Raw genomic sequence first — 14,029 nt, forward strand, 5'->3', positions numbered from 1 at the left:
GACCATGAACTTCTCTGTATACCAAATTATTCTAGAGTCAAATGTGAGGCCATCTGTCCGACAGCTAAAGCTTGGCCAAAATGACATAACAGGATGTGGTGTCTGGCCCATTGTTGCGGGCCATTCAGTCCCTGTACAACCGCAGTGAGAGCTTGGTCCGTATAGCCGGTAATAAGTCTGACTCGTTTCCTGTGGGTGTTGGACTTCGCCAGGGCTGCCCTTTGTCACAGATTCTGTTCATAATTTTTATGGACTAGGCTTAGCCAGGTGGTGGAAGGCTTCTGCCTTGTTGGCCTCAGAGTCTCATCTCTGCTCTTGGCTTCATCAGGTGGTGGCCTCCAGCTCGCAGTGGAATGGTTCACAGCAGAGAGTGAAGCAGCTGGCATGAGAATTAGTACCTCTAAGCCTGAGGCCATGGTCCGGAAAAGGCTGGGTGCCCTCTCCGGCTCAGGGACGAGCTCCTGCCTCAGGTGGAGGAGTTTAAGTGTCTTGGGGTCTTGTTCACGAGTGACGGGAGAAGGGAGCGGGAGAGCGACAGATGGATCGGGGCTGCATCTACAGTCATGCAGACGCTGCACCAGTCTGTCGTGGTGAAGAAGGAGCTGAGCGTAAAAGCGAAGCTGTCGATTTACCGGTTGATCTACATTCCTACCCTCACCTATGGTCACGAGCTTTGGGTAGTGACCGAAAGAATAAGATCGCGAATACAAGTGGCAGAAATGAGCTTCCTCCAAAGGGTGGCTGGCCTCTCCCTTAGAGACAGGGTGAGGAGTGCGGCCATTCACTCCTCACCCTGTGAAGGTGAGGAGTGAATGGCAGCGGCTCTACTTTGAGCAGCGGCTCAAAGTAGAGCCGCTGCTCCTCCACATTGAGCGGAGCCAGTTGAGGTGAGTCAGGCAACTGAATAGGATGCCTCCTGGGCACCTCTTGGGTGAGGCATATCCCACCGGGAGGAGGCCCCAGGGTAGACTCAGGACACGCTGGAGAGCTTATATCGCTCAGCTGGCCTGGGAACACCTTGGGGTCCCCCCGGATGAGCTGGTGGAGGTGGCTGGGGAAAGGGAGGCCTGGGTTTCTCTGATTAGGCTACTGCCCCCGTGACCCGGCCCAGGATAAGCGGAAGAAAATGGATGGATGATGGATGGACTATGATCCCAAGCACAGCTGCAAATCTACAACAGAATGTCTGAAAAAGAAAAGAACCAAGATGTTGCAGTAAAACAGTCACAGTCCAGACCTCAACCTGACTGAAATGCTCTGGCAGGACCCTAAGAGAGCTGCATAAACAAATACAGACAAACCTCAATGAACTGAAGCATCATTGTAAAGAACAATGGACCAAAATTCTTACACAGCAATGTGAGACACTGACAGTCATACAGAAAATGATTATTTCAAGTTATTAAAGCTGGTTCTATGAGCTACTGAATCATGGAGTGTACTTAGTTGTTCACACGCTGTATTTTCACATGGATGGTTTTTATTAAACAAATAATGACACCATACAGTGTGTCACCGTTGTTTCTCATTTACGGTTGTATTTAAATCATTTTTGTCCTTGTAAGTAAAACCTTAGAAATGACAGAGGGTGTACTTTCTTTTTACCATGACCATGTGTCCTCATACAGAAAAAAGACAAAACAAACAAACAAAAAAACTTGTTGGTTTTGTTTATTTGAGCTGAGACAGCAAAGTGGTGGTTTGACCACAGACTATAGTGTGTAAAAGATGGAAGTAGCCATTGTGACTCTGGTTTTGACTGGTCAAGTTTGACAACCTGGCTGTCACCATCTTGGTTATACCCTGCTTTATCATCTGCTTTACGCCAAATTGAGAGCATAATCTCAGCGGGTCAGAGATCAAGCTAGCAGTAGGTTCATCTACTTATAGACTTCTGTACAATCAGACTTCTTTTTGCAATCACAGGGGTTCCCCCTGGTGGCCATTAGAAAGAATGAATGATTAAGAGACTTTAACAATGGCTTCACTTTTCAAGATCAGAGACTAAATCCATCTTTTCTATACAGTCTATGGTTGTGAGCGATGGAGTGTGATAGTGCAGCAGGTGTTAGCACCATTTAGGAACAAGACCTGGAAGGGTAGGCATGAGCACCTGTGGTCAGTTCAATCACTGTAAAATGAAACTAATCCCAGAGGCAAACAGTGGGGCCCACTGATGCACCAATGCACTCATTTTTATTTTTAGAACTGATCAGCTTTTATGTCAATCTCTGTTAATAGGAGAGACAGGTTTAAGATTATAGTTGAATTCTGATTCTGCCCAGCCCTGATGGAGGCTCAAATTTCTTAAATCTGTCTCAAGAGATACAATCAGACTGAATAAGCATTATGGTTAGAAGTCAGACTGATTACATCTCTTACCAATATTTATGAGATTATCTTATGATTCTTTAAACAGGACAAAGCGTGTTTTGCAAGAATAATAGTATAGTGTAACTACAGCCTCCAATACAATTTCCCCAATACAATATGCATCCACCAACAGTGAATGTATTTTACATACCAGGAACATAAATGTCCATTTTATCCCTTTGTGGGAAATAAGGTCTTTGGGACTACAAGGTGGGCACAAGGTATAAGGGGCATTCCCAACTGATCAACATTTAGAGCAAGACAGCCCAAATTAGGTTAAATTAACATAAAATGAGATGCACATCCACCCTCACCAGAGTTGGCTTCCGGCTTCAGCAGTACTTACATTGCCACCTCCAGGGACATGTTTGATATTGTCCTTGGAGCCACAGCGAGAAGTGACGTGGCTGAAGTCCAGCTTTTTGTGCACTATCTGAACCTAAACACAGGCAGGCAGACACACAGACAAGCAAGATGAGGAAAGAACAAAAGAAAGAAAGAAAGGAAGAAAGAAAGAAAGAAAGGAAGTAAGGAAAGAAAGAAAGAAAAAGAAAGAAAAAGAAAGAAAGAAAGAAAGAAAGAAAGAAAGAAAGAAAAAGAAAAAGAAAGAAAGAAAGAAAGAAAGAAAGAAAGAAAGAAAGAAAGAAAGAAAAAAGCAGATCAGCTGGCAGGTTTAGTTGACAGGAAACAGAGTAGCCTTCTGCTGTATGGAAGACTTTCTGTTATTCATTATTCTGTTATTATTTATGTTAGAATTAAGCAGCAATCAGACAGCAAAAATATTTTTGGGATATTATGTGACAAAACATCAAAATGAGAATGTTAATGGGAAATTCTGCAAATTCTTACAAAAATGAATGCTCAATTAGCAAAAGATGAGGATACTGAGTGAATAATAACAGAGCGCTTCCATAAACAGTATTAGCTACAACTGAAATTTTTTTAAAAACAAAAACCCATAAGACAAACACTGGAAGATGAGACAGAGTACATGCAACAGAAGAGTGCAGTGGACAGTGATTTTGTGTTAACACATGCTGCTCTAAGCAAAGAAGCAACTGCAAGTGACTGATTCAGAACAACAGAGGGCACAGTGTGTTTCTTTAGTAAAAGGCGGTTTTATAAAGATTCAAAAACAGACCAATTTGCAGTTGTACTGCCTGAAGCAGACCACTATAAACTGTTAGTACTTGTTATGTGGTTGGCTTATCTGGGATGTACGAATCTTGTTGAAGCAAACCTTTCTGAAAAATGTACGCAATCTAAAAACACACTGCTCAAAAAAAATTAAAGGAACACTTTGAAAACACATCAGATCACAACAGGGAAAACAATCATGCTGGATATCTATACTGAGATGGACTGGATGAAAGGAATGAAAGGAAGCCGCATCATTTAATGAAAGTTATCAGCCTACAGAGGGCTGAATTCAAAGACATCCCAAAAATCAAAGCGAAAAAAAATGCAGAAAATGCAACTTCGCGGAAATTTCATTGTAGCCACTCAAAGTGGTACTCAGTAGTTTGTATGGGCCCCACCTGCTTGTATGCATGCCTGACAACGTTGGGGCTCCTAATGAGATGACGGATGGTGTCCTGGGATATCTCCTCCAAAATCTAGACCACAGCATCATTGAGCTCTTTGACAGTCTGATGTCCCAGATGTGTTCTGTTGGATTTTCAGGCAAGCATGGGGGTATGAATGCCTTCATCCTCCAGGAACTGCATAGTCTCACCATATTAGGTCGGGCATTGTCGTGCACCAGGACGAACCCAGGACCCACCGCACCAGCATAGGTCTGACAATGAGAATTTCATCCTGATACCTGACGTCAGGGTGCTGTTGCCTAGCCTGTAGAGGTCTGTGTGTCCCTCCATGGATATGCCTCCCCAGACCATCACTGACCCACCACCAAACCGGTTGTGCTGAACGGTGTTACAGGCAGTATAACGTTCTCCGCAGCTTCTCCAGACCCTTTCACAGCTGTCACATGTGCTCAGGGTGAACCTGCTCTCATCTGTGTAAAGCACAGGGCACCAGTGGTGGACCTGCCAATTCTGGTATTCGGTGGCAAATGCCAATCAGGCTCCACAGTGCTGGGCAGAGAGCACAGGGACCACTAGAGGACCCTCAGGCCACCCTCATGAAGTCTGTTTCTGATTGTTTGGTCAGAGACTTTCACACCAGTGGCTGCTGGAGCTCATTTTGTAGCTCTGGCAGTGCTCATCCTGTTCCTCCTTGCACAAAGGAGCAGATACCGCCTTGCTGATGGGTTAAAGACCTTCTACGGCCCTGTCCAGCTCTCCTAGAGTAACTGTCTGTCTCCTCGAATCTCCTCCATGCTCTGAGACTGTGCTGGGAGACACAGCAAACCTTCTGGTATTGATGTGCCATCCTGGAGGAGTTGGACTACCTGTGCAACCTCTGTAGGGTCCAGGTATCAGTAGTAGTGACACTGACCCTAGCCAAATGCAAGACTAGTGAAAAACAGAAAAGATGAGGAGGGAAAAATATGAGTGTCCTCCACCTGTAAAACCATTCCTGTTTTGGGGGTTGTCTCATTGTTGCACCTGTTGGTAATTTCATGAACACCAAAGCAGCTGAAACTGATTAACAACCCCCTCTGATACTTACTGACCAGATCAATATCCCAGAGGTTTAACTGACTTGATGCTGAACTCCGATTAAAAAGTGTTCCTTTAACTTTTTTGAACAGTGTATTAAGCACAGACAAAAAGCATTCACATATCCTCAGTATTTCAGCTTTGGCTTAAAATGGGATAAATAGTGTGATGGCTAGTGTTGTGTAAGCTCATTTCAAACACACACTTTTTTCTGCTAATCTGACAACAATTTAAGGTTGTTTGTCTCATCTCTGAGTCAACATCCTTCTCATTTTCCATAAAAGTCACTACTGCGATTTGTATTTACCTGTCACACATAACCCAAGAGGACTGAATAAACTGAATAAGTGCTATTCCAATCACTGATTAACACCATGAAGGAAAACAGGATACTACACTCAAACATAACGCCCAAGCAGTTAAATAATAACTGGCTTGCCAGGCACATTAGCCAAAAATACTGTCTTGATTATAGGTTTACTTCTCTGTTTTGTGGGCTACCACACATTCATATTAGGCATTTGCACACTGGTCCCTGTTGACATCACAAAAGTCTAAATCATACTAGTGTGTATTTAAACATAGGCAACTTTCAGACAGGTTCTCTCCAAGTATTCTGGCTTCCTCCAAGAAAGGGATAAGCAGTTAGAAAAATAGATGGAGAGAACCATCAAAGATTAAAAAAACAAAAAACAAAAAAGCAGCAGACTATTCTGGATGTGTTTCTTGTCCAGACTGGGAGCACTGTTCTTTTGCACTCTGTGATGTAGCTGCTGGTTAGATCTAGGCACTGAAAGCTACTTGGCTTGGAAAGGAATGTAAAATTGGGTTCAAATGTGTCCCTTCATAACATTAGCCCACATGTTAAAATTATTTATACTTATCCAAGTAGATTTAAATCTGATGCTGAGAGGACAAGCATCCATATGAGATGAGTTGGGGATGACAGATCTGTCTCACTATTGTCTGAGTCTGATGTGTGTCTTATGTGTCTAATACTTTTTCACAGTGCCGCAGGTACTAATCTTCTGTTTTCCAGGCTTCTTGCATGACATTCCAAAGCTCTTCTTTGGATGCTGGCGGTCTTTGGTTCTGTTCTCAGCCAAGATGATCCCACACTGCCTCAAATACATTGATGTCTGGGCTTTGTAGCTCCAAACCATGACAGAGCCTCTACTGTGTTTTACAGATGGCTTGAGACAGTACCTCTCTCCTGGCCTCCTCTGTAGATATTGATGATTGAACAAAAAAAAAAGTAATTTAGAATGATTGAGGACCAAGCAGCGTTCAAGCAACCTCCAAATCCTGTTTGGTTGGTCCCCCCACACCTCCACCCCTTGGGCGTGGTTAGCCCGGATTCCTTCCATCTTTATGATAATGAAGTATCCGGATAAGCTTCCACATAAATACCCTGTGGTTTTTTCTGCATGTGTTGTGATGTGTGCCATGGTGAAACGGCAGGCTGAGAATTATATTGATCTGTCTGACAGCTTTATTTCTTCCACCGAGGTAGGTTCACCTGGTCAGCCTCCACCAGATAATTTGTCATCTATGGGAATTGAGAGTGGCAAATACACTAAAATAAACCTTGGTGACGTGTTCATGGCATGGGAACAGCTTGTGCATGATCAAAAGCTGGATCATTGCATTGGCCCACACCCACGTAGCAAGTGTGGCAATCATTTTTTTTTTTTTGACCATTTACATGTATGTGTATGACATTTTCCTGAGGCAATACCACAAAAATATCAGCTCCTGCAGTAGTGAAAGTATTGATCAAGTTTGCCTCAGTCTTTGGGCTGCCTAAAGTTATTCAGACTGACCAAAGGACAAACTTCATGCCTTGGATCTCTGCTCAGGTTCTGAAGCAGTTAGCAATACGGCATATTCACTCAAATGCATACCATTCTGAGTTGGAGGGGGTGCTTGAGCAATTCCATCAAACACACAAGTGAATGCTGCATGCATACTGCTTAGAAAATGTCAGGTACTAGGTCGATGAGGTTCATCTGCGGCTGTTTACATTGAGGGACACAGTACAAGAGCCCTTAGGATTCTGAGCTTATTTTCGCCCGTTCTATTTGTGAGAATGCAGGATGGAGAAGCTGAACCTTAGAATTTGGTGGATCATGTGTGTGGATTTCAAGCTGTGCCGTGCTTGTGAATTGGCATAAGAAAATTTTGAGCTTACTCTGGAAAACATGAAAATTTGGTATGACAGCAAAGCTAAAAGCAGAATTTTTTCACCTGGTGATAAATTGCTCGTGTTATTGCTGATTCCTGGTCCCAGTTTGCAAGCTCACATCAGTGGGCCCGCTTTATTTGATCCAGACAAAAGTGGATGACTTTGCTTATCTGGTCGCTAACCCTGACTGAAACCACAAAAGGAGGCCATGCCATGTTAATATGTTGAAGGTGTATGAATGTGGGGCTGAAGCACTCAGTGATCCAGTTGATATGAAATTGGGTCCTATCACAAATCTGTCAGTCTCCCTGGGGAGCTGTCCGGTGCTGAACTGGTAAAATCTGCCCCTACCTGTGTGGTAGTGCTATCCAGTGATGAAAAATATAGGGAAGCGTAAACAATTCAAACAATGTTAACTAACCTAACTAACCTTTTCATCTGTCACATTTGTGTTGAGCTTGTAGAGGTCTTCTTGCCTCTTAGTGGAGAAATCTGATAAGTCGGATCAGTTTTGTACTGATTTCCAGAATGTGAACAGTGTGACAAAGCCTGATTGCTACACTGTGCAAAGGATGGAGGATTATGTAGACCAGGTTGGCAGTTTAAAAACACTTGGTGTGCTGAAAGGTTATTGGCAGGCCCATTAATGGACTGAGCCAAATAGATTTATGTGACACCTGATGATTTTCTCCAATACACCGTGACGGCTTTTGGAATGCATAATGCGCCTGATACACTTCAGAGGTTGGTTAACACTGTGCTGTCAGGCCCCTCTGGGTGTGAAGCCTATCTGGACAGCTTCATCGTCTTGGCAGTCATGTAGTGCAGGTAAAAGACATTTTTTAAGTGGTTGAGCAAAGCAAACTTGACTCTTAACCTGGCAAAATGCAGCTGTAGGCTACTTAGGGAAAGCAGTGGACCTGGCGTCCCAAGAAGTCCAAGGTGGAGGCGTGTTCTAAGGTCCAGAAAAGAGCTGCTACTACAGGGGTTTTGTAAAAACGTCTCTGCTTTGCAGCTCCACTCTATGAGTTCAACCCCAGAGTCTGGTTTGTATGGTCTGAAAACTGTCAACCTGTTATTTAGCAGATTAATGTAATGCTGACCAATGCTCCAGTGCTCATGGCTCCAAACTTTGATCCACCATGCAAGTTGGCACTTGATGCGAGTGAGCTGGGCGCAGGAGTGGTGTTGCTCCAGGATGGTGCTGATGGAGTGTCCAGTGTCCTACTTCTCCAGGAAGTTTAACCATCACCAACATACTTATTTCATTACTGAGAAGGAAGTCCTTGCGATGGTCCTCGCCTTGAGTCACTTTGAGGTGTATGTTAGGTCATCTATAGTGTACTTACACACACTTTGTACAAAACTTTGGCCAGCGAAATTTTTGTTTAAATGTGCTTTATAAATAAACTTTACTGATTTAATTACTTTTTACTAAAGTTCACCCCAGGTTAATGAAGAAGTATTATGCTTTTCTATTTACTCTCATTGTTTTAAATACTGAAGTCACTATATGCATAAAGAATCCCTGTGAACCAAAAGCTCAGGCTGATCTAAATGCTTAACTGCAGACAGGTTTTTCTACTCTTGGATCTGTATGATGTCAGTGAAAGGGGATATTGCTATATGGCAATCTAAGACATACAGGCATCTGTTGGTGAGGAGCAGCCAACTGGAAGAAAGAAGATGGTGAATGGAGCTGAAAAGGTGATGAGGTGCTGCACCGAGCTCCAGTATATGATAAAAAAGGGTTATTTTGAGCTGTGAATTATTCAGAGCTACTCTAGTAAAATCCAAGAATAAAAATATAGTGTTGGAAATGAACATAATAGGGCCCCCCTTTAATAAGTCATACAAACAGATTGGGTCTCTTCTATGCTATCTTCCTCTGTTTCACAGCAACGTCTGTGAATTTTTGTCCAGTGCGAGAGGATGAGTAAGTCAGTTTTTGGTCAACATGGGAAAAACAACAACCTGCACCCACTACGTGAAGTAAAAGGTAAAAACCCAGACGGAAGTACTGATATTGCTACTGTGTCCAAAACTTTCTCTGGGAAAACAGTCAAAGCTTTTAAGATGCTGCAGACAGGCTGCTCTTACTCAACCTGACTGTCAGTGACAAACTGAACTCTTTTTATAAGAATTCAGTAAGCGCTCTGCTATTGTAGCACTATCAATGATAAATCAAAAGCTCCCACCCAACCCTGCTCCTACATAAGCTAACACCATCCTGCGTCTGTTTGATATCACTTTGATTGCCTCGTTACATTGTTAAAAAAAAAAGAAGCCCTAAAGCAAGCCTAGGATGCTTTCCTCCATTCTCTCTGTCTCTGTATCAGTGTTGCTTTTCCAGGATGAAAATGGCATGATGACGCAGGTGGCACCAGCAAAGGATGACTCACTGAGCAGTGAGTGCACGTATACTTAATGTGTAAGCACACGCACACACAAGCACACACACAAAGAGCAGCAGACTGTCCTCAGTATGTATTCCTCACTGATAGCACATCATAAATATCCTAATTGATTTCAAGCAGCTTGAGTAGCTGTAAGGTTCTGGTTCATCATGTCTCCTTAATATCCACGAGGAATGCTTCTTATGCTGGCTGGAAAGGTAAAGAAGTTCTGCAGGATGGTAAAAATGTTTTTCTGCATTACTGCAACTGAAGAAAAAATAGCAACCAAGCGACACTTCACCAAGAGAGGAGAGCACATTTTGGAGAGCGCTATAAAAGTTCCAGCCACAGACGATACATGAGGTTCATTTCTTCTCAGGCAGCTTTTTGTATTCGTGCATACATCGTCTCGTCTGGCTTCTGGTGCATACACAGTGCAACTCCGTTATCCTACCAGTGTTCTGCATTCATTGCAGTGGACAAACGTACATCTATCACAACACAGCAGAACAAAAACAGCACGTAGCATCCGAACTGTTTAATTGTTGCCCTCCAGTATAGGGTTGCTGTCTTTGCTTTCAGTGTGATAGAAACAAGTGGGGTCTGTAGCCTACAATGTTTCAGATTTCAAGATGTAGTAGTAAAGTTTTGTGTGTGCACATTTGTGAGCAGGGCACAGAGAGGCCATTAAACTTTAGCACAGGAACATAAAGCTTTAATCAACTATATTTTGCACAAAGAGTACCAGAGGACAAATTAGGAGAAAGTAGGTATGGACACAGAGGTATGGATGATGGTATGGATCAAGTCGGAAAAGGATGCAGTTTGGTTTTTATGTATTGGATATTATATGAAGTTCAGGGTTAAGGTGTTCTGGAACGAGCCAGTGAAGCTGGTTGGTAACTGGGCCCCTGTATGCAGCGCCACAGGATGAGCTCTCTTTTGTAGTTAGCAGCACTGTGGTTCCCTTGATAATCAGCCAGTTGGGATTTTTCCAGGTTTTGCAATATTGGAGAAAAATAAGATCTATGGGAATTAAAAGTGTTTGATTGTTATATGTTTTGTTTAGCATGATAATCTTCACAAACTGAAGCCAGATTTCTAATTTGAAAAGAGTAACTGCAGTTGCCAGGATTAAACCGTTAAGATAGCAAATGGCTTCTTCAGTACAGATAAAAGATTCAGAATTCATGCATGTGGTATTTTCTTACCTATGTTGTGTTGAGGAGACATGACAATGTCTTGCTTTAATGACAGACCTTGTTACAGGTATTTAACCAGCAACCTATTAAAAAACTCCACTGGCTTCAAGATGAAAGCTAGAAATGCTACAGTAACTCATTTCTTGGTTTTGGAACACATTTCTGTGCCACTTCATAAATGAGCAGCACTGTGCTTTTTACCACTGGGTACGCCAAAAAATGTATTTTCAAAGTAACCACACTAGGGTACATGAAGTGGTCTTTTTGCGGCTAGTGTTTATAGTGATTTTTTTGTTATTATTAGGTGTATTGAAAGATAACCTTTTTAAGTTTGAGTTTGTTCGAGATAGCAAACAAAGACTGATACAAATTATTTTAGGATATGCGGAAAACAGTTACAAGTTCTCTTAACTGGTGTGACCATCCATCAAGGTTTTAAATACAGAGTCAATTTCTTTTAAATGTTGGATGTATTAATATTCTGCTTGTTCTTTTCTCTTCGTTGGACTACTAATATTAGCAAAGGCAAGACAAAAGGATAGGTAGAATTGTTTGGTCCAATGTTCAGACATGTAGGAGAATCACACATTGCTCACAATTTTCATTCAGATTTATGCCTGGAATTATTTTTATCCTCATTTTTTGAGCCCAAATAACCTCTTGGTTATTCAGGCTCTGTTTTTAAAGCACATACAGTACAGCCCTCTATAATAAAGCTACCAAAGTTCTGGCCAAGAAATCATTGAGATTTCCTCATTGTAGTATTTTCAAAATATAGAGTCTTCCAAGGTCTCAGTCTAGACTCCACTAAAATGTTACAAACACACTGAATATATTGCAGGAAAGTGTAAAGTCAGACTCCCTTTGCACAAACTGCTTCCTTAAAGCAGTTGTGTCTTGCTTAAAATCTGTCCAGAATTGCAATAATGACATTTTACTCACTACTGTACAACTTTATTTTAAACTGTTACATCTATTAATGGTAATCACTGGTAATGGAAATTAGCTTCGGCTATATGCACATGGCCTGTGCAAACATCAGTGTTTTTCTTTATTTGTTCCTTACAAAGAAAGAAGAAGAACGATCAGTTAATGTAAAATAATATCTAACAAAGATTCTATAGTAAAGCCTTTTGAATACTATGAAACCTGCTTTAGTAATATCCACAAACAAAATATGCATGTGCATGTAGGAATGAACAGCAAGGTGGTATGTTGTTGGGAATGTGGAGTAGGTGGTGTTTGTAACGAATGCAGAGAGAAGGGAGGATGTACTGGTGTGTGAGGGTGTCGATGGCAGAGACTCACTCTGGCCTTGGCAGCAGGGGTGGAGGGATCTGATGTCTTGTTGTTCGGGGTGGAGGAGACCTGGGGAGACAACCAGCCCCCTGGTCAATACAACCGCCAACCAACCACACGCCACACTACAAATGGGGTGGAGGACATTGGGTCTGATCAAAAGAATATCAATGCCTGGACCAATTGCGGGAGTGTAATTGATGTTACAGCCACTCAAAAAGGAAGATGGCATGGTGAAAAAACAGCATGGATCTAATAGAAGCAGAAGAAGCAAATACATTAACCAAATGCGTGGGTGCATTAATAACATTATATAATTGCTAATAGTGGCACCAATTAGATGTAAGATTTAATTTTGGGCCAATTTAGCGGTAAGACCAGAAGTATTGTATAAAAGGGATGGTGGCAGCCATTCAGATGGTAGGAAACTGAAGCAGATGGAGCGCTTTTAAAACATGACAATGATTCACAGTGGATTAGTACCAATATATTAACATTTATCTTGTGTTAGTGACAAGAGCCGATCAAATACCAGCATTAAAAAAAAGGGTGTGGGATTAATTATACAATCTAAAAACAACAGATCAAATGTCACATTTCTGGAGTGCACCACTGTTCATATAAACAGCACCAGTCTTATTCCTAAATACTGATGACAGAAAGGCTCTTAGACCCATAAGCTCCTGCTGAATAGAAAATAGTAAATATATGAGAGACAAAGGAGTTCAGTATCATAGCAGTCTGAATAAGTCCGTGGCAGTAATTACAATGCAGGGTGGCAACGTGTTTGTGTAAGAGCGTGTTTTTGAAAAGCAGGAAAGATGACACACCAGGAGCAGACCTGCTTTTGCAAAACACAATGCCTGAAAGAGTGAATGAGGCCATTAGGTACAGTTTGATGCAATATTTCCCCTACTGACTGCTCTTTTGTTGTTCACAGAAAAGTACAAGGTCGGGCCAATTTCACAGGACTATTTGGAGAGAAAGCAACAGCCCCTTCTCTATAGTAATCTAACTTTAATTGACCATGTGATCATGTCTAAACGCTACAGGTTGCAGATGCCGAGTGTTTCTGAAAAGGGGCATGCATGTTGTTTTGCTGGATCGGAGCAGAGATAATGTCTGTGCTGGATACAGCAAGTCTTTACAGTGCCACCAGGCAGGAGGAAGGTAATGGGAATATAAATGGATACAACAGGAAGAGATGAACATAAATAGTTTATAATACTTGTGCACCTATTTTAGTCCACAGAAAGACAGATTTTACATCTACATGTCAACATAAACACATTGATATGAAACAGTGCCACAGTGCAGGCTGATATGACTAATGCAAAAAAACCACAAACTAACTCTGACTATCTGGACAAACATCAAAGCATACAGATATTAAAAAAAATAAATAGTGCAATAAAAAAAAAGACATAATTGTTGTATGCAAAGATTTTTTTTTTTAAAAAAAATAACATTTTGCAAAGTGGACTTTATTGCAGAGCCCTTAAAAATATCTGAATGCTAAACATAAAGCTGGGACTGATTAGCTTAGCTGTTAGCATTAAAGCTGGAATCTGAAGGAAACGGCTAATCCCAACATTTAAAGATAAAAATACCTACCAGAACCTCAGAAGCTCAAAAATAAACAGATTTTATTCTGGTTTCTTTTCAGGAAACACTAAAAACCATCAGATGATCAGATTATCTTAGCATAAACACACAGACAGCTAGTATAAAAGGTGGGCGTAGCTATTGTGATGTCGCCTGTTTGTTTGTGAAAGTCCTGTTTTGACTCCTTCCACCGTGGCCATCTTCACTGCCAAAATAAATAAATCATGAGGAGGAGCAGGTCTGACAACTTTAGACTGAGTCATCTTCTTACCACAGATAATTCTCAATTTTGAAACATGGTATGATCAAGTTTTACAAAATATACTTAATTTTTTATTCAATATG

General features: G+C 41.6%; 1 protein-coding gene across 1 annotated transcript in view; it reads right to left on the bottom strand.

Annotated features, from left to right (window-relative positions):
• LOC115796050 (microtubule-associated protein 4-like) overlaps positions 1-14,029 on the bottom strand; it is a 121,165-nt gene that overhangs the window by 12,213 nt on the left and 94,923 nt on the right. The window contains exons 12-13 of the mRNA XM_030752263.1: positions 12,089-12,148; positions 2,720-2,812 (exon numbers count right to left, since the gene is read on the bottom strand). Coding sequence (XP_030608123.1) covers positions 2,720-2,812; positions 12,089-12,148 — 153 coding nt within the window. The remainder of the gene's footprint in view (positions 1-2,719; positions 2,813-12,088; positions 12,149-14,029) is intronic.

The sequence above is a fragment of the Archocentrus centrarchus genome, chromosome 17, assembly GCF_007364275.1.
Source record: "Archocentrus centrarchus isolate MPI-CPG fArcCen1 chromosome 17, fArcCen1, whole genome shotgun sequence".
Taxonomy (NCBI): Eukaryota; Metazoa; Chordata; class Actinopteri; order Cichliformes; family Cichlidae; genus Archocentrus; species Archocentrus centrarchus.